General features: G+C 35.2%; 1 protein-coding gene across 1 annotated transcript in view; it reads left to right on the forward strand.

Moving 5' to 3' along the window:
* Positions 1–22,633, forward strand: part of LOC122801342 (fibrillin-2-like) — a 662,974-nt gene that overhangs the window by 87,107 nt on the left and 553,234 nt on the right. The window contains exon 8 of the mRNA XM_044070882.1: positions 12,655–12,756. Within this exon, the coding sequence (XP_043926817.1) occupies positions 12,655–12,756 (102 nt within the window). The remainder of the gene's footprint in view (positions 1–12,654; positions 12,757–22,633) is intronic.

Raw genomic sequence — 22,633 nt, forward strand, 5'->3', positions numbered from 1 at the left:
AGAGGCGATCTGTGTCTGACGTATAAAGCCATGTCCAACCCAGAATTAATGGACATGCTTCACCTCAGGAAATCCAAATCCCTTAGAGCTACGTGCTCCAGGGACTTGAACCTCAGCACAGAAATAAATAGGAAATGCTGGAGGGACAGATTCATATCCCAGAGGCTCCCCTCACTCTGGAACAAAATCCCAATCCATGTTAGGCAGAGCCTCTCACTGACCCTCTTCAAGAGAAATCTTAACGAGTGGATGGGAGATTGTAAGTTTATCCCTGGGATCTCTTCTGTGTCCCTGCTTGACAGAGGTACAGTAAACTAACCTCAAAAGGACTACCTTCTGTGACCTACTATACAGAGGCACAGTCAACTAATCAAAAAGGGTGGTAAAGCCAAACACACTCTGGCTAGGCTTATAAATGCCCTAGGGCAGATAGCCTAGTATCAACCTATGAACCTATGAACCTGTAAACAGTTCATCTTCCAGGCCCCTTGCTTGTAAATATTTCATCACCCAAGCCCCATTTTCACTTATCAGGGGTATGAGAACTTGTCAGGGATGTGTGATGTATGGCTAGGCTTAAAATGTTCCTTGTGGTCATTAGCCTAGTAAACACCTATGAACCTATATGTGTATATATAAGTATTCTGAAAGTGAACACAGGGAAACAATACAGTGCATGCTCCAAAACTGTAAAAAACACCACAAAATAACATGCATACATCTATATATATATATATATATATATATATATATATATATATATATACATATATATATATATATATATATATATATATATATATATATATATATATATGTATAAGTATGTATATATTGTGTGTGTCTGTGAATGAATATGCTTTATTTCTTTTGGAAATGTGAGTGTGTGTGTGTGTGTGTGTGTGTGTGTGTGTGTGTGTGTGTGTGTGTGTGTGTGTGTGTGGCCTGTTTAATAATCTGGATTGTTGATCACACTCCAGCAATCCTTAATTCTGAGACCAGAAGGAATAAGGAGATTTGGACTTGTTTACATAAGTGACTCAAGTTTAATGCTCATTTCTGAATATCTCTGAATCAAGGTCCACTGAATTATGATCAATACTTTCTTAGTCTACCAGAGGGTGGCCACGGTGGTGCAGCAGTTAGTGTTGCCACCTCACAGCAAGAGGTTCTCTGGTTCGATCCTCAGTCGGGTTTACTTCTGTGCAGAGTCTGCATGTCCTCCCTTTGGTCGTGTAGGTTTCCTCCAGGTGCTCCGGTTTCCTCCCACATCCCAAAGACATGCTGTAGGTGGATTGGGCACTCTAAATTGGCCCTAGGTATGTGTGTGTACCTTCTGTGAAAGGTTGGATGCTGGGCTGGCAACTTGACACTGTAAAACTCCTCTGCCAATCATGAGTGGACAGGTGATCTACTGTGGTGACCCCTAACCAGGAAAAGCAGAAAAAAAAGACTTTCTACGTCTACCAGAATCCTGTTTACTATTATAAATATATGGTAATCATTTGACATGTGAGTGTGCATTAGAGTGAATCTCAAAACACAGAGACTGAATGGCTGAAAAAACAGGCTTACCTATTTCAAGTCCAAGATGGCTATTTCTAATACTGTTTGATTTACTGCAATGTATGGTGATCTTGGAGTTAATATATGTAAGTCCATAGGGGGGGTTCCCTTCCTGTAAAAAAGAAGGTTACAGGAGAAGATCAAAGTTTGAGGTTCATTCTTTTTCTGTAATTTTGATTTTTCCCCGTGTGATGGCACCCTGCATTTCAAATGGCAAAATTTCAACAGGAAGCCTTATATATATATATATATATATATATATATATATATATATATATATATATATATATATATATATATATATATATATGTTTACAATTAAAACTTGGGAACTGCATTGGTTGACTGGATTGACTAAGATAGAAAATATGCCTTGCTTTTATGAAAATGAAGTGTATTTTAAGAAATTGTTTGCATTTATGTTTGTGTTGCAATTATATGTTTGTTATTTCAAAATTTAAATGAATGTTCTTGTGAATGAAATCGTAGGATGGGGATGTGCCTCTGTGCTGTGTTCTGATTTGTTTTTAAATTTTGAAGTTTTCTATCTGATTGGTCCTAGGCTATTTAAGGAAGAATTTTGAATGAGGTTTTATCTGATGAAGTTCTGAAATTTTGGGATGAAATCCTTTATTTATCATTGTGAGGATAATTCAAATAAAGCTGCGTTTTATCTGGGGTTCTCGGTCCAGTGGCATTTTTCATTTTTGCCTGGCAAATAGTCAACTTGCAGTTCCCAAGGGGGCAGAATGTTAAACCCAAATCGATCAACTACACTGCAGCAAACAGATAGTGTCAGTCAAGCATTTGGGTTCGATATTGTGTGGGGGATCGCGGTTCAGTGAGGAAAAGGAATTAGCCCATTTACTCACTGACGTGCGAGCTCAGAGTTGGTATATTTAATTTGCAGGGGGTGTGGGGTGCAGGGGGGCATAGGGCCCCTGAAAAACAGTACAATTAATGTACCATTGACTGTACAGTCAAACAGTATGTTATTGTTCATAGCAGGAGGAAAGTGATGTCACCTTCTGCTATGTGGAATACATCAAACCATGGTTGTCGATGTATGCATTTTTGAATTTGTTAACTTTTCAGCATGCTGAATTCCTCATTTAGAATCAACATTTTAAACAGTTGACCGATGTGATTTTGACATGCCAATAGTAAACCAGTAAGCTATATATATATATATATATATATATATATATATATATATATATATATATATATATATATATATATATATATATATATATATACCTATATGTACTAGTAATCAGCACTCTTAATTGCAGCATTTTGGCTCAAAAACAGAATACCAAAATGATTTAATCTGACTTACCAAAGCCAGCACTTTGGCAAGGGAGGATAATGCACTGACTACAGCCATGTGACCTAGGTTCAATTAGTACCTTGGTAATCTGAGGCACCGGAAGTGGAGTATGAGTATGCCCACCCTTGTGCACATGAAATGGCCTGTGTTGTCTCATGGAGGCTGGGAAGACAACTACAGGGTGCTTTCTGAAGTATAGTTGGGGTGGATCATCAACTTCATTTCCTTGCAGAAGTAAAGAAAGTGAAAGAGTAATTGGGGCATGAGTGACACTTTTTGAAAGTAACATGATGATGCACAGAGATGACTCAAACTTCTCACTGGCAGGAATATGGATTGGGGTAAGGCCAGGGGGTTATAAGAGCCAAATGGACCTAATGGATGAGGAAAGATACCAGTGGCAGCATATTGTCAGCTCTAGGGTGCAAAACAAGGAAAATGTAAAAGAAAAAAGAAAAGAAAGTCTAGTATGCATCTATATCGTAACATTGACAGCTTAGCTTGTTGAATCTTAAAACATCAACACCTAAGCGTCAAACGCTAACAATAGCGAATGGCCACATCATCGAATTCTTTCCTTAGGAAAGAATTCAGGTGGCCGTCCATAAACAAAACAAACAAACACAACCAAACATAGTGGGGGGGTGAAGCCCCCCACAACTCCGATGTGGGGGGCTGTGCCCTCCACCCCCCTAACTAAATATACCAACTCTGAGATCACTCTACATTGTGGAAAGGGCAAATCCCTGATAACAGCCATGCAAATTCTTTCCCAAGGAATGAATTTAATGATGTGGTCATTCACTATTGTAAGTGTTCGATGCTTAGGTGTCGATGATTAAGCATTCCACAACCTAAGCTCTCGACAATTCAGTAGGAACCCTCTAATACATAAGAATTTATAGATAAAATAGTGTAGACTTCATTTGATTTTTATGTAAAACAGCTCTTAATGAGCATAATAAATGTAGAATGCTCCAGAATTCAGTGAAGAAGGATTCTGTAACCACATTTGGCAAAACAATACTTTAACTAACTATTATCTCCCTCAAAGTTTCATAACTGCACATGACCGCAGAGTATATAATATCTTGATGGAAAAAGTATGGGAAACTGTTCCCCCATGTGATGGTTGGAAGCTTCCCCTCCTCAACTCTTTAATATCTGAGTCTTTCTTTTTCAAGTTAGTTTAGGAGGCATATATTTTTATAGTTATTTTTTCATATTCTAGCTGAATATATGTTCTTTAAAGTTTATAACACATCATTGGCTTTTTGGATTTATGTTGGTTCTGTTTTAACATTCAGTTAATTGAAGTTGTTTTGTAAAATATTGTGAGTTACATACATATATATGGTATACATATATCTATATATATATATATATATATATATATATATATATAAATGTATTTTTATGTGTTGTAAGGATGTTTTGTTGCATTTAGTTTGTAGTTCCTTTAAAAGAGAGATGTGACACTGAGGAAGTTTTCTGATTGGATGATTTGATTTTAAAAGTACGCATCGTTTTTTAAAGTACTTTTAATATGGTCTGATGTAGCGGGTATGATTCACGTGAAAGCGCTTACCAACTATTCATAATAAATTATTTTTACTGCAAACTGGCCGTGTTTTGGACTGCACACTGTTTGTTTTTTATTCTTATGTTTTTCGTAGTGTGGAGTTCGTTCATCCCTGTAGTAGGTGCATTTGTTCTTTTGCTCCTTTTTAAATTGATCTAAATTTTCATACTCTCTGTTGCTAAATGAATGTCTGTTCCACAGTACACTGCAATATCAGGCTCATGTAGTACCAGAAGGAGTCTTTAGGGTAAAACAATTTGTTAAATTACATAAGCATAACTCCAAAAGAGAAGACACTACGCAGCACAAAATACAACAGTTAAGCTGTTTGTCCCTAGGCACATTGGGACTTCATCAGAACCATTTCATTAACTAAATTAACAGCTTATATAATGAAATTCAAATAAACCATGTGACATCCACCAGCCTGCTTAAAGGAACATTCCAAACAGAAATACTAAGATGCCATGATTTAAAACTTTTAGTACATATTACTGTTCATTCACATTAAAAATCCAACTTGTAATAAACAATAAAATATAAATAATTAAAATATGCAAAAAGTGTCGATAAAAAACTGTTGTAAAATATATAACCAGTTGATAAGTTAACGTTTTCCAGTTTTAAACTTCAGTATCGGGGCAATAGAAGCATGTTTATTGAGTCCTGGAATTGTGATAGTATTTAGCCTAAGTTGCCATATCAATACTCTTTTCTCTAATTCTCTCTCTCATTCACCTCCTGATGTTTTTTTTTTCATTGTTCATTTTTTACATGTTGAAGCTTCAGATCTAGACCTCTAATACATTGTATACCTTTGATATTAGTATCCAGTCTAACACAACTCACAAAAGGTTCAAATAAAAAAGCAAATAACAACGGAGACAAGGGTCAACCTTGTTTGGTTCCTTTAGTAATTGCAATAGGGCTAGGCCTATGAGAGCCTAACTTAACATAGGCTAAATAATTTTCACATAATGATTTAATTAAAATAGAAGAGGTTTCTGGGAATCTATATTTGTCCAAATCCAAAAGTAAACAGTTCCAGTTCACAGAATCAAATGCACAATTAATATCGAAACTGACAATTGTCAGATATTCTGCTGAAATATAATATGCTCAATTAACATAAGAATTGTTTTAATATCATCATACATATTTCTCCCTTTTATAAAACCTGTTTGATTTTCATGTATAAAAGAGGCAGAAAGTGTTTTATTCTATTAACAGACATTGCCATAAACATTTTATAGACTACATTTAATGAGGATAAGGCTATATGACGAACATAATTTTTGTCTTTACTAGATTTTAGAATTGTGAATATTTAAGAATATTTCCATGAAGGGGGAATATTTGTGTTTTCTTTAACTAAAGTATATACTTTTAATAACAAAGCTAAGGCTTCTCCTGTCAATAATTTATTTATTTCAGGTAATATGTTATCAATACCTGGAGCTTTATTTGACTTCAGTTTATTAATTTGTGACTTCATTTCATCATTGTAACTGGTTTATCTGGAAGCTCTATTTGCTCATGAGTTAGTTTGTTACAAATATATTTACTAAGGAATATTTTTACATTATTGGATGTTTTTATTTCTGAATTTGATAAGTTTAGTGTATTGAAATGAACTCTAAATGGATCCAAAATACTAGATAAATATGTAGCTTTATCCTTTGTGCCTGGAATGTAAAGTTCTTTTATTTGATGAGATTTAATAATTTTCTGTGTTCTGTTTGCTGGTTTTCTCTGATTAGTAGGGTTCATAGAATAAAAATTTAACTTAATTATTTCAAGATTAATCATAGTTTTCTGATGACATGTTTCAAAATATTTGTTCAATTTCTGTTTTTAAATTAGTGTTTCCTTTTTGTATTTATAACTTAAGTTTATCAACTTTCATTTGGAATTTTAATATATCTTTGTCCCATTGTTTCTTCTTTTTAATAAACCAAGATAGAATCCTGCCTTAGATGCAAGACTTTAAAGAGTTCCATATAAATATTTCAGATATATCATCAGTAATATTTATATCTAGAAAAGTCTTTATCTTACTTACATAAAAATATTTTAAGTTAGTTAATACATTAAGGTATTCTGCTAACAGGCAGAGTGTGTGATGGAACAGTTTCTAAATCAAATATAATTGCATTGTGAATAGACAATGGGCATGTGATAACTTTAACTTTATCTAACTTTGTTATGTCATTTGAAAGATAAACATTATCTATTCTAGAATGAGTCTCATGCTGATGTGTATATAAATACATTTCAGAGCTGCCGTTGAGGTGGCAGTTTTCCTGCATTTACAATTTCTGTCAGTATCATTATCATCCGCAGTGCAACTAAAATCACCTGCCAGTATTATACGCCCTTTAGTGTAGTGAATAATGTCTTCAAACTGATGTTTAACTGCTTTAGCCCCCATTCTAGGTATCCAGTACAGATTAATTAGTGTATAAATACTTTTATTTATTTATAGTGAAACTAAACAAAACATACCAGAAGAATCATAAAATGTATTAATAATTCTGGGTGATAAAATAGAATTTCTCAGTAGGATTGATACTTCCCTTTTCTTCTGCTTATAATGAGCTCTTACTAATACCTTGCAATTATTAAAACTGAATGTGTTTATGTCCTCTTTCAAAAGGCATGTTTCTTGCAGATAGACTAGTTGAGGTTTATGTAAATTAAGATACTTAAACTTGTCCTTTTAACATTATTGTTTAATCCATTAATGTTAATAGATAAACACTGCATACTCATATTATACTATGGATTTTGAACAACCTTTTGAACAACCTTAGATATTCATAGTTGTGGGAAAATTATACATGAGTTTAGAGAAAATGCTTAATATTCATGTGGTACAGGAATACAAATAATCCTGGCAAACATCAAACAGTAGTAACTTAAACACAACAAGCTAGTGTACTAATTAATTAACCCAACACCCAACATGATGAGGTATAACACCCCATACCTGGATAGAAATACCATCCAAGCAATGCCTCTAACCATGCCTACTATGTGCATCTGAGGCCCTGTTTAAGAGACATTACATGTATTAAGACAATTAAATCACTATATAATGTAAGTTCAGCAGAGACTGACTCGACTATAATACCCTTGAATAATAAAATAAATCATGTAACTAAGCATATCTGTAGACATTTTTAAAAGAGAAAAAGTAAACATCTATTGTCTAAACACTTGAGAAAGTGCATAAAGTTTAAAAAAAAAGAAAGAAACATGTTAATCTAAACTTTCAATAGTTATTGCTACATATTAAGTAGGAGAAGGAATTCTGGTATATATATATATATATATATATATATATATATATATATATAAAAGAAATACATTTGTTAGAAAAAGTTTTTATTTCAGCTTTTGTCTTGATGTTCTGATGGATACATTTCTTTTGTTTGGAATTTAGTGGTAACATTTATTATACACTGTGTTTAAATCCGGAATTCTAAGAGGAAGGCAACATCAGGTTAACTTTAGAAACAATTAAACAGACAAAATTAAAAGTTTTAGTTGTCCTTTATTTTTTTTCTTTTTCTATTCCAACGTTTTCCATCCATTCTTTTCGGCAAGTTTTGAAAAAAAAAACTACTAGTCCAATCCATAGCTTCCACTTGGTCTAACATGTTGTTAGTTAATAAATACTGTGTAGCCAGATCCATGGACTCAAAAGTTTTTATGCCTTCAAAAACAAAGATTTTCATCCTAGCTTGAAATAAAAGATGTGTTTTGAGTTTCTTCTTTCTTAATGCTTTTATCAAAGGAAATAATTCCATTATTTTAGATAATACAGCTGAAGAGTAATTATTATCAATCGCAACCTTGAAATTAAACTGTTGAGTTTGCCCAGGCAATTTTTAATGCATTTTTTTTTATCTTGCCTGGAAAAAAAACTCACTATTACAGATCTAGGTCGGTGCTTACTTTGACAGATGTTACTGGATCAGCTAAAGATCTATGGCCTTATTTGATGCTGTATGAATGAGATTCATGTAGATTTAATATGGAGGGGAATCCAAGATGTAAGAAAGTTAATCGTGTCAAGAGAAATCTTGACGAGTAGGTAGGCAATAGGAAGTTCACCCCTGGGATCACTTCAGTGGCCTTGCTTGACAGGGGCACTCAGAACTAACTTTGGGTGGCATGGTGCCAGGGAATCTTCTTGGGCTAGGCTCCAGGGCCATTAGCCTAGTTCACACCTATGAACCTATGTTGTCTTCTTCAGATTTTTCAGAGAAGCCTATAGATATGCAGGTTATTTCTCCTAGATTTTTTTTTCTAGGTCATCTAACTTATTTAGCAGGAATGTATTTTGTTTTAATAAAAATTCCACTTGATGTTTTTCTTCAGAAAGTCTGCCTTCCATATCAGTGACAGATTCTTCTAGAGCTGTAATCTGAGATTTGTGCTGCATATGTATTTATTGTAGTTGCTCCATTTGCTGAGAACATTTATCTTTAAAGGCATCTAATTTGTTGTCCATTTTGTCAAATTTTTAAAGATAAATCTTGAATGTTAGATAATAAAGATTGCAATTCTTTTTTAAGTGAAGTGTCCTGAGAAGAAGTTTTGGTATGACTCATTCTGAACAACTGAGACGTCTGTATCTTTTCCAGTTGAAACTGACTTGAAATTTAAAATGTTAGAAGATAAAAAGCCCCACGGTAGTCTTCCAATGGAATCAGAAGTAGTTTAGTGTTAAGATAATCAGCCAACTACTACTTAAAACTGAAAACTCCTGTCAGAAAGAGAATTGAGACAGAAGAGCTAAGAAGCTGTGCTGCTACCAAGCCACCATTTTGGCCACATTGGTTTATGTCCTCTTTTGAGTAATGTTGCATCTTACGTTATGCTAGGTGAAATCAGTATTTTATTTTATCCTTTGGTAAGAACAAATTTTATTTCTAAGGGTTAATTTAGGCAGACAGTGTTTTTGGCAACAATGGCAGTAGTGGGACAAGACAATGATAGATTACATCACAGGAGATTATTTTTACATAGACGTTCTCTAATTGAACCAATGGAAGTAGAGGGATTCAGATTTTTATTACCTTCAGAATTTTAATTTCATTACTTGAAAACATTCAAGGTACCGTCTACTGTCTTGCAGCAGGTATTTGCTTGAAAAATTCAACAATTCAACTTTATTCTTCAGTCACAGTGTAGTTCTGGGATGAAAACAATCCTCATGTAAGAAATATTAAGCAGAGCACTTGTGGGTTTTGTGGTGGTTGACTTTTGCAACTGCACTATTTTAATAATATTTAATCTAAAATACCAAAAGAAGTGTATCACAAAACATCGAAAACTGATCTCATATGTTTGGTAGCCAAGCGCCATTCCTCAGTAAAATGGAAGAGGACTATGAACCCCACAGAAAACAACTCTTGATTCTTAAAAAAATACACTAGATCATGTATTTTTGGCCATATGCTGACATTCTATTTAATACTAATACACAAGAGCCTCTGTAAGTGCTTTGTGTTATTTTCTCTCATTTGTTCTCGGCCAAAGTAGCATGGACCACAGCGGTACTGCTCTACACAGGACTGCTTTAAAAGAAAGTCAAGTGAAAGCTACACTATTTCTTCACTGTCCATGATCATCTAGTGGGGAGATGGATCCAAATGTAGCAGTAGTATTATTATTACGAGAAGGACCCCAAGGTGGGTGCTTGTGTGATGTGATTCAAATACCTAAGGGGGGTGCTGAGAGTAGTTATTTGTTTTGGTAACTGCAAAGTGGATTTGAGGAAACTGTGCAGATGTGGGTATGTTAATGATGCAGAAAATGAAAGTGGTGGAGGCAGCCTGGTTACAAAAAAAAATACAGAGAAGTTTTAGTTTTGGAGAGAGAGAACCACTTCACAGTTTTCAAGTTTAACAGACTTATACAGTATTTCAGGAGCTATTGGCAGTGTTTGTTTCTTCAGTATTTACTCCAAGTCACAATGATTCAAATATACAGCATTCTGTTTACTGTTGTACAGAAACTCCTTCTTAGGAGTAAGTAACGAGATACTGCAAAGCTTTCCAGCATGTATGTGCATGGCTAGGGGTGGGGGTTGTTTTAATTGTTAATAAAATAAAATAAAAAAAGACATCTGAAATTGAAAGGGCCACTTAGTTATTCATCGCACCCCATTATTCTGCCCCCAAAATTGATAAATTCTGAGGAATTTGTTACAACTGAGAGGTATTCAAATGACTAGTGTATTAATGATGATATGAATTTAATGAAAGATAACTTATTAAACATTCCTTCTGCAAATAATCTCTTTTTAATTTTGGATGAAATTTTATGCCTCTTTCTTGTAAAGGAATTAAAACTGACACATAATTTTCCCAAATGACTATACATTGTGTCTTAGCAATGCACTGTTCTTTCATTGATTTACTGAACAGAAATCATCTGGAAAGGAGAAAGAGACAATAAAACCCATTTCAACATATTAATGCTCTACAATTTAAGTAAAGATATCACCTGATGCAAACTTATATCTTTGTTGCATCCATTTTCTATACAGTTTTATTAATGCATATGTATATATTTTAGAACCAGGCTGCTCATCAGGTCCCAACCCACTCTGCTGTGAAGGTGAAAACGATGACTGCAAACCAATTAATGCAACCTGCTTCTGTGACACATTCTGTTTATCCTCTAATGATTGCTGCAAAGATTACACCTCTACATGCAAAAGAGGCAAGCCATGCTGTTAAATTACAGCTGTATAATACTTAAGATTTCAGAATTTAGTAAAATTCACAACTGATTCTATTTCAACTAGCTCTAGTTGCATTCTCTTTCCAATCAGAATTGTTCCTTGACTGTTATAATTTTAATAATATGGCACTGATTTGTAGGAAATATGATGAACCATGAAAAATGAATTTTAATTGATAAACTTATATTGCACTAATACGAAAACAGGTTGTGATGAATCAACTACATATATTCACGTCATCTAAGTTTGTATCACATTATGTTTGCCAAAGGCACTTGTAACTCATAGCTTGATTTCACACATTCTGAAAATTAATGTATTCAATTTCACTAGTTTTTTTTTTTTTTTGTAGTTTATAAAGAAATACAACACTATTTTTTCCCTGAGGGTAGACCCCCTTGAACTAGTTTCTATGACATCTGCTTTACTTTAATATTATAACTCCTAAATCTCTGACAAGCAATACGTCTGCCTCATTGTATTGACAACATATCCTGTGAGAAGTGATCCAAGAAATGTGAATGACTTTTTCCTCTAACTATTATGTCAAAGAAAATGTGTCTTGAGCTTGGGTGATCAGAGCATGTGACTGTAACCTGATGCAGGCATGTAAGTTTGGACTTTGGAAAGTATTTTCTGACCTCTATACCCTATAGTAATTTATGTTTTCCTAACAGATATCAGAAAAATTACTAATAAACTCAAGGTATACAAATGCAAGATAAGACATTGTATGATAGCCAGAATGCAAACTGGCACTCAAGTAAAGGAGTACATAATGTTAAGCTACAATTACCTGCAGGCATTGGCTATAAGTGAATACAGTGCTAGAGATCAGGTACTATTAGCACTGTATAACTACAGTTTGAAAGGTGTATGTATACAGGATATATGGTATATGACTTGGATATTTCTTAATCTGCAACTTCATTAGTTTTGTATTTAGCTTTTGTGTTGCATTTTAAGTAAATTAATAGAAAAAACATTCAGAAGTAAGTACATATAACCATTAAATCACATGGAAGCTAAAACTGCAAATGTCTATTTCAATAATGCAACATTAGAAAATACCTTTCATGGGACATTCCACCATACTATGATGTGTATCCTGTACCACTGCCCTTATCATAGTTAACTTTACTGAGAGGTGAAAAAGATCTATCCACCTTTTATACTGACCAGTTACCATGGTTTGAAGACGTGGGAATATAATACTGCCTGGCTGATTCTGAATCTTTAGTCTTACTATGAGTGCTTTATGTTTACACAGTTCTGTACAGTCTGTAAGTGGATTTAACCAGAATTATTGCAAGAAGAACTATATTTGTTTCAACCAAAATGATTGTATTGTTTCATAGTTTTGAAGAAATATTAAAAACTTCCTAATTTTTCTCCATTGTTGGATGAAAACAGCAACAAGAACAATAACACCAACAACCACAGTATCATCTCCGCAGAATTCTACTCAGTATCGTACCACTGCACCTAATCTGACAACTGCATCACAAAACACAGGTAAGTGCTTACAGAAGTTATCAACATTTTAACAAAACACATCAGTTATCACCACATTATCATTTTATGAGTTTACTCATTCATATTTATAATAACAGTTGCCCAACCCTTATTAACCCTCATAATGCACACATTTTTGATAACTACAACTATGCTGGGCTTTATTTTGTCAGCACACCACTAATATCATTTTCATAGTATTCATCAGCTAGTACTGCTAAGTATGCAAATGATTATATGATATAATGCTGAGTTTCTGTAGTGATGAAAATTATTTAAAAAAGTGTGGCAAAAGGATGTTTAAAAAAGTATACAGTGCATGCATGGCCTACATTTTAACTAGCATTTTTTTAGTTTCAATAAAGAATATTTTCTACAGATGAAATGATAGGGGCAAATGTGGTACTCAGTTATGCAAATATGGCTATGGCATGTTGGGAAGAAGGATTTTGGTTGAGTATGAATATTTTTATGCTATCAAAGGTTATTGCAGAGCTATAGATTATATATTTTATGACTTTAAGCACCCTTTTCTTGTAAATGTCCAATGCAATTATGACCACAAAGGTAATACTTTTATAGCTATCCAGGGGTATGAAGCAAATTGGAAAAAAATCTTTAATTTCTAAGATTAGTAATAAGGATTCTGCAAGTGATACCATGTTGAATTATAACAGCATGCATCCAGCACATCAAGAACATTTTACTTAAGACACAACTGATAAATTTGTCCGAGTTCACCTGAGATGATAATGAGGTTGATGAAGTAGGTCTATATTCATATGAAAGGTTTAAGGTTAGAGGATACCCTGGTAAGATTGTGGAGCAGACAGTATATGAAGTTCTGGAGAAAAGGGGCAATAAATAAACAAGTAGTACAATGGACTAGATAGGAACAATGACAATGACATATTCTGTTGATAGTGGGACAATAAATAGAATTATAAATAGTAAGTGGAAAATATTAACTGCACATACAGAAGCACTTCATGTACTAGGGGATAAGCCCAGTTGTATTAATAAAAGGGTAAAAATGTTACTCAGCTTAATGACCAGCATTGAAATAGGATAGTTAAAAATTCCAAAAATGTGAGGGTATGCAAGTGTATGCCCTGCAATAATTGTAGATATATGGCTAAATGTTAAGCTTTTGTGTGGCGAGTAAGATAACATATAGAATGTTTATTTTGCATCTAATGAATATGTAGTATATGCAGCAATATGTACATTCTGAGAAGATTCTTTCTATAGAGAAGAATAACAGAGAGCTTAGGGAAAGGAAATATGAGTAATAATCATTCAATGCCATATGCATGATGAGGATCCTGTATGACACTGAATGTCATTAAAAAAGAATGTGCTACCCTGATTGGAGTCTATCCAGGACAGTATACCTACAGTTTACTAACCAGGGGAGCCACAGCAGCAGGTCTATATTATAACATCGAAGTCTTAAAACTTTGAATGTTATAATATCGAACTCCATGCACCGAATGCTGAAAATAGAGAAGCTGCAGAATATCGAATACTTTCCTAGGGAAAGTATTCAGTGGGCCATTTCTGCAGCTTTGCTGTTTCCTCGACTGTGGAGCAAAGGTTAAGTACTGGGTTAAGGTAAGTGTGCGAACAGATTGGGTTAAGGTGACTGTGTGATAGTTAGGGACCTTAGGGTTAGGGAGCGGGTAAGGTGAGTGTGCGATAGGGACCTTAGGGTTAGGGAGCAGGTAAGATGAGTGTGCAATAAGGACCTTAGGGTTAGGGAGTGGGTAAGGTGAGTGTGCGATAGGGACTTTAGGGTTAGGGAACAGGTAAGGTGAGTGTGCGATAGGGACTTTAGGGTTAGCTAGTGGGTAAGGTGAGTGTGCGGTAGTTACGAACCTTAGGGTTAGGGTTGGGTTAAGGTAAGTGGATAGCTAGAAGTGTATGTATAGTTTAGTGTAAGGTTTTGTGTATGTGTGTGGATTATTTATTTTGGTGTACTTGTGTTGTGTGTATGTTTGTCGGAACAGCGAATGTTTTCCCCGGGAAAAAATTTGCCATTCTGAGTGTTCGATGTTATAGTCTTTCGATCTAAATGGTTCGATATAAAATTCAAAGTTTTAAGACTTCGATGTTATAATATAGACCCCCACAGCAGCAGTTAGAGTACAAGGGGTAATAAATAATAAAACACATATATCAAGGAAATGTAGAAAATGTGCAGATGGATGGCAAAAAGAAAAAAATACAAAATAGCCCTCAAGGGAATTGAAGCCAAAATGTGCACAATTGAATGTTTCATAACAGTTCATTTGCAAGCACATACATCTTTGCAAGATAGAGCACATCCACATTTCCAATCTGTAAAAAGAAAAGAAAAGTTATTAAAAAAAATACAACCCCCAAAGATATGAAATCCCTAGCCAGTGTGTTAACTAGTGACCCAGAAAAAAAATCATTGTATAAGTACATTGAGTTATCAAAGGTCTTTGAAGAACAGCTGTATCTGTACTTTAATTTCAGAAGGGAGTGTGCAGCAAAGCTTAGCTCATTTGCATAACTGATTAGCATGTGCCAATTTTTGCCATAGGACATACATACATACATACATACATACAAATGTTTCAAGCACAGGCATTAATGTCCTTCTAGCTTGCCAATATACCAAAACACTTGTCCCCATAATAAGTGTCCAGGCTGTTCTTAAAAATATCTAAACTAGTACTTGTTTTAATGTAATTAGGTAGTCAGTTCCATGCATCAACTATTCTGTCAGAGAGCCAATTAGTACACTTCTCATTATTATAGAATGTTCTACACGTGTTGTCTGATGATTCTCTGGTACTTTTTGATAACCCCAAATATTCCCAAAGGTAGTTGTTTCTAAATGCCCTATATTCCTGAATACAATCTCTGCTTAGATATCTGTAAGAGACACTGTATAAGTTCAAATATTTTAGTCTTTCATAATAACTTAAATTTTCAAATCCATGGATGCCCTTGGTATAGCTCTGCTGTACTCTTTCTAGTTTACTCATGATTGTTTTCTTATAGAGTTTCCATATTGTTATTCCATATTAATGTTTGGGTCTAATGTAACTAACAAATAATGACTTCATCATTGTTGATTTCCTAGACATTGTAAATCTTTTTATGCAACCTATAGTGCTCTAACTATCATTAACCAAATTGATTGATATGATTAGAAAAACTCATAGCTGAATCTACCCATAAACCCAGGTCATTAAATGAGTCTGCAGTTTCAATCATTGTGTGCTGTATTATTCACCTTTTACTTTATGTCTCCCAAATCTCATATGCTTAGTTTTTGATGTATTTATCAGCATATTATTCTCCTGTGCCCAAATGATCAATTTAGACAAGTTATTTTGCAGACATGCCTTATCTGTAACACATGTAATCAGTTTATCCAATTTCAGGTTGTCAGCATATAGACAGTAAAACTCCTCAGATGAAAAAGTAAGGTCTGAAAGATACAATCTAAACAAGTAAGGGTCTAGTAGAGAGCCCTGTGGGACACCTTGACTGTAACCAAGGATTTTACTTGTCCAGTTGCTGTATGATACTTGCCTTGTCCTATTTAGTACTACTGACCATCAACAATGCTGTCCGCTGCATCATGAATTATATGATTACTGCAAGGTCATACTGAAGTATATGCTCAATTTTAGTATGTGTATGGTGTAGCTATCAACTTTTCACCATAGCATAGCATAGCTTGGAAACTGGAGTATATGACAGATTTAGATGAAAAGGTAAGGCATCAGATTTATCACAAGATGAGCTAATACTGAATAAGTAGGTTGGAGGTGGGATAGGAGTCCATATCTCCCAACTTCCTACCTCAGTCAATGGCAGAAGAATCCAGAAATACATTACTTTAGAATGTGCCAACATCATCCATATAATGTGCACATTTATGATAGGAATATTTATTGTCAGGGGACTTGAACACATGATAAAAGAGAAACATATATGAATGTAATTGAACCCCTGCATATGCCTTAGACCAGTATATTAACATAACACATTGCAGAAATGCTGGTTAAAAAGTAACTAAAATGCATTTCAGGAAAACAGAACATACAATAGCAGGACAAGGAAAAATATACCTTCATAGGTTTGAGCTTCTACCTTTCTTTTGCAGCACAATATAATAGCATGCTGCAGAAGAACTCAACGAAAATGGGGAATGTTAAACACATTTCAGGGGAAAGGTACATATAATAGCAATACAACAATGATGCACCTACCTGGGTTCAAATCATTGCCCTTTTTTAGGGATAAATACTCCACCTCAGTGTATTAACAAGCATGCCAGAACTCATAGAGTGGTTGACAGTAAAATATGTTAGTAGGACAACAAAAATACATCTACATTGTTTTTTTACCTCTGACTTTGACAAGAATATTCTCTAAACCTGGGAATTAGCAAGTAGTTCTACAGAAGAACATATACTGAAGCAGCCTGAATGCAAACAATTTAATAAAATGTCAGAACAATTTTGAAGACTGAAAACTGAACAGTGGAAAACAACATGCCAACCAACAGTGGATTAAAACCTGTGTGACACTCTAGACATCATTACAGAGTATAGTGAGCCATGGAAGCTGTCACATACATATATCATGTTTGCCTTACTTTATAGTTGCATGGTACATTGTTTGCACATGACAATGATTGTTCATCAGTCTGCTGTAAGGTCAGCTTCCATGTTGTATGCCTCTCAATTAGTCTCAAGACCATTGCATAAACAAATGAAGCCACAGAAAAACTTGGAAAACAGTGATTTCAAGGAAAGGTTACATCACTGTGGAAAACTGAAAAATGGTAAGTGGTAATTAACATATAACAATCAGGGAGTCAAAACACATTACCTACTGTATTAATAAATGTACAACTCAATGACAGTCTGCTACATACACATACTATGCTTACCATCATTCCTTATATGTATTGTAAGTATGTACTACAAGGTGTGAATTGTTTGTCAAACAGCTATAACTAAGACTTCACTGGATTTGAACACTGCCTGTCTAACTAACACTTTATAAACAAGTGCAGTATCAAGTGGCACTACAGTGAACTTGTTAAATATGTAAGAAGACACACAGTTTAAGGTAATTTAAGGCACACTGTGGAAGACTTAAAAAATGAGCATTGGTACACAACATGTAATAATTAGGGAATCACAGTCTTACCCCTATTGCATTAACAATGTACACATCAGATTAGTACAAGATAGTGACATGGAAGGTGTAACAGTGCAACTATTAAATTCACCTTATGATCTTCTTCTTCTTTCGGCATTTCCCGGTTAGGGGTCACCACAGCAGATCATCTTGTCCGCACATTGATTGGCAGTGGAGTTTTACAGTGTCGAGTTGCCAGCCCGGCGCCCAACCTTCCACAGAAGGCACACTCACACGCACACCTAGGGCCAATTTAGAGTGTCCAATCCACCTGCAGCATGTCTTTGGGATGTGGGAGGAAGCACGCACCCGGAGGAAACCCCGCGACCCACAGGAGGACATGCAGACCAAGACAGAAGGCACCCCAGCCGGGGATTGAACTGGAGAACCTCTTGCTGTGAGGCGGCAATCCTAACCACTGCACCACCGTGGCCACCCATTAAATTCACCTTATGATATATTGCTCAAATCAATGGTAAATTCCTAAAATCAATGTTATACTTGGAACCAGTATAGCGCTCCACTACAAGTCTCAGCTTTTATTACTTAATGAGAATGAGCATAAAAATCCTGGACAATGTCTCACACTATCTCTGTGCTCTTAATGGAGTGCTACCATCACCTTCTACAGCCATGGCTGTTCTAATCACAAATATATCTGGAAAAATCATAGGGAATTGGTGACCAAATGACATTTCTCAAGTTTCACCATTTGCCGACTGGCAAGTTTTGATGGGTATCTCATTTGCACAATTCATGAGAAAATCATAAAATATAAGTAGTGTATTATTAGTTACAGGGAAGAAACATAGGCTATAGTGTAGTTATATTCTTCAGTAAAATTTAATTCTGATGTATCACATTTTTAAAACAAACATTGTCTTTTTGTCCTTCTTTTTGACCAGCTAACAATAATTTTTCAAGCTTATTTGCTTTATCTTCAAGGATGCACACATCAATTTTCTTAAAAATGCAACACGACTCTCATGATGTAACAGTAACAGAGTAAGCGCATTGCATAATCAGGCATCTCGAAGGCGAGTTGTATAATGAAGTAACAGGAGAATTTTAATACCTGTAAAGATTACCACCAGCTTTGACTGAAATAAGTCACCTTGATTTGTTATTAGAAACAAAAGGTGCAAATTGCAAAAGTAAAAGTATAATGCTTTAGTATTAAGTAAAGCAAATGAGCATTTTATCCCTAACATAGGACTTCAACAGACTGATGGACATGTTACAATAATGTCCTAAAAGAGAGTCACGTGATCACAACTAGACCTGAGTGAAAATACTGACAGCGATGAGAAACAGAAGAATGATAAAAGGAGTAAAATTGCAATGCCAGTCATTGTTTAATGTTTTGATGATCTGCCACTCAAATGCTTTTCAAGTTTAAAGCATTGACAAAACCCAGTGAACAGTAAGCATTTCGCTAGACTTGCCTTTTGTAGATTTATAACCCTTTCTCTCTAAACTCTACTCTAGGTGAATGGCTTTTTATCCAGAAATGCACGGTCTATCACATAAATGTAGAACTTTTAAAAATGCAGTTCAGATGTAGAACATTTATATAAAACATTACTAATGAGCTCATATATTCAGTTACTAAATGCTCTTGTAATCCACAGAAAAAGGCATGTATAACAAATTAACAATATATAATACATTCTTAAAAGAGGACATAAAATGACAATCAGCCCTCATAAGTCATGCCATTCACTTTACCATAATAATGATAGCTTTTTTTTATATACCTGCATTCTTCATATTGCCTACATGTGAAAGCATCATTATTTTTATTAGTGAATAAAGGTTACTGTATTTTTTCTTAAATAAATCTCTAAAATTAATATCCATAGCTCCAATTACATAGAAAAAATAAGTCATGGTGGTGACCCAGGTAACCCCAGATTGATTAGTGGCTTGGATACCTGTTGCAACAGGCAGGAGGGGACAAGAATCATTGCCTTCTGTGGGCTTAATTCTCCTTGGAAATGGGAGAGGCGCATGCCTGGGCACATGTATGTACATGTGTTGCCGCAGTGGAGACCTAGGAACTGTGCAAATGTGCCCAGTCTAAGGAGTTTGGATATCTGCTGATCTATACAGCATGTAGAAGTGAACAGCAGCATCAGTGTAACCCACTGCATATTTTCCAGAGAATATGAAATAGGCATATGCCAGGAGGTAGGGCTTTTAGGAACTGTACCCACTGCATGTTTTCCAGTGAATGTGAACTAGGCATGAGCCAGGAGGTAGGGCTTTTAGGAACTGTACCCACTGCATGTATTCCAGAGAATATGAACTAGGCATGTGTCAGGAGGTAGGGCTTTTAGGAACTGTACCCACTGCATGTCTTCCAGTGAATGTGAACTAGGCATGAGCCAGGAGGTAAGGCTTTTAGGAACTGTACCCACTGCATGTCTTCCAGAGAATGTGAACTAGGCATGAGCCAGGGCTTAGGGCTTTTAGGAACTGTACCCACTGCTTGTCTTCCAGTGAAGGCATACTAGGCATGAGCCAGGAGTTAGGGCTTTTAGAAAAAAACACGATCCATTCTAAATGATCCTATAGGAATAAGCTAACATGCTGTCATCCAGAGGTAAATGAATGAGTCAAAGGTTATCTTTGGGGTTTTATGGTCAAGGATGGAAAAGAGTTTAAAATCAATTCTACTTTTATCTTTTAAAATTCCATTAGTACCTACATCTCTGTTTAATTCTTTGTCGCCAATGTATTTCAGCTATTACTTATAATTCTTTTTATTGTACCTACCCCAAACTAAAAGTGAGAGTCATTTTCAACTTTCTGTTACTGGTACCTTGGAAGTATCACTAAATGAAGTACTGATGATGTATTTGTGAATGGACTAGAGTAGCCCCTTGTTATTCTGTGTTTCATGCATGAAATCAAAATTATTTGCTGTCAATCAACAGAGCCTGATTGGTTGACAATGCTCAAAGAAAAAAAAATGTGTGCTTACCTTCATAATATAGAAAATTGTTACTGCGGATATTTTCTTTTTTTGCAGATTATAGCCAGAAAAAAAAGATTTATTATTTAGGTCTTTATAAGGTGTACTGCAAATGCTTGCAGGTGAGTAGCTCAATGCACACTTTTTCTATTCCACATGCTCTAAAGTGCCCTAACATCTACTAGCCTAATCCTTCATAATTACCCTCCCACATCCCAACTGTACTGAACTGCACAGTCGTACAAAAGTTTTAGCTCTAACTCTAAAACTCCAACCCAGTCCCTAACCCTAGTCCTAACCTGAATCCTCAATTTCTAACCCTAACCATAAAACTACAAATTATCCATTCACTTTGTAAACCTAAAATTCAATGCCCCATCCCTAACCTTAAAGTCCCAGTCACTCCAAAAACCAAAAACTCTATCTCTCATACCTAAAGTCCTTGATCGCTCCCTAAAATAAATCCCCACATCCTCTTCCTAAACTGAAATACCTCACCAGCTTTCTGATTCTAAACCCCCCCCACTCCCCAAACCTTAATTTCCATTCTCTTTTTTACCCAAAATGCTCAGCAGCACTCCACTACCTCTCATTGCTTTTCCAAAACTGGTACACTTATTTCTCTCAAACGTGGCTGCATATTCTGGCAAGATTCAGCAGGTCCACTCACTCTGCATGGCTGCTATATGTCAACAAAACACATTGTTGAGTTTACCCATGCAAGCTGTAAGTCATTTAAAGGAAAAATGGGATTATATTATTAAATGTTCAACTTCTTTGTACTTTTTCTCCCTATTTATTGTCCCTGGTATGAATAACAATACAGCATTTAAAATATTTTAAATTGACTGTTTATCTCCACTAGAACAGTACCTTACTGTACTGTGGTGGTTTCACTTTCAAAAAACTTTTATCCCACCCTGGAAAAGCTTGCTGCAGTCTCCAATTCATTGATGTCATCAAGGCCAGTAAATACAGGTAGTTTTCTAGCCAGTTGCCTACCCAAACTGACTTCACCATGACTGTTCTAAAAACCCACACATGCTGTGATGTCACAGCTCTCTGGTCCTTCCCCTATCCATACAGAGAGTAAAGGCTAGAACAAGGAAACAGTACATGAGCCAAGTCTCCTGCTGTGAGCTGTCAATCACAGCAGGTAACAGCTCAAATTATCCTTAGCACTTTGACAGCTAGCGAAGTTAAGTGTGAAGAGGGATAGGTAATGACTCAAAGTAGTACAATTCAGGCTTCAGAAAAAATGCAGTTTAGCCGGCCTAAAAAGAAGCAGCAGTAAACGGCACTTTGAAAGTCTGTTCTCTGGCATTTGCACTGTTTGCGTTTTAAGTAGTCATTGAATGGCATAAAATGTTACTTAAGACTAACTGAAAGACAGCAGTGTATGTATGTATGTATGTAAAATCAGTCCAGTGACAAGAGCTTTAGGAAGAAAGAGGCCTGTGTGATGAACATTGCATTTTGGGATACCTAGAGGCAGACTAAACAATTAGAATTACTTCAAGATGCCAGACTCCATGTGGTCAGAGTTAGACATTATGTATAAAAATATTTAAAAACCTGTAAATAGTCCCAGAGTGGTGTTAAAATGTAGGAAACACCAAACTATGATGAAATAAACATGTTTTTTGAGTCTGTGGGTGCGGTTCTCCTTTAAGCCATTGGCAATGACCCAGTGGTCCTTAAATACTT

This window comes from Protopterus annectens, chromosome 4.part1, assembly GCF_019279795.1.
Source record: "Protopterus annectens isolate FY-2018-M chromosome 4.part1, PAN1.0, whole genome shotgun sequence".
NCBI lineage: Eukaryota > Metazoa > Chordata > Ceratodontiformes > Protopteridae > Protopterus > Protopterus annectens.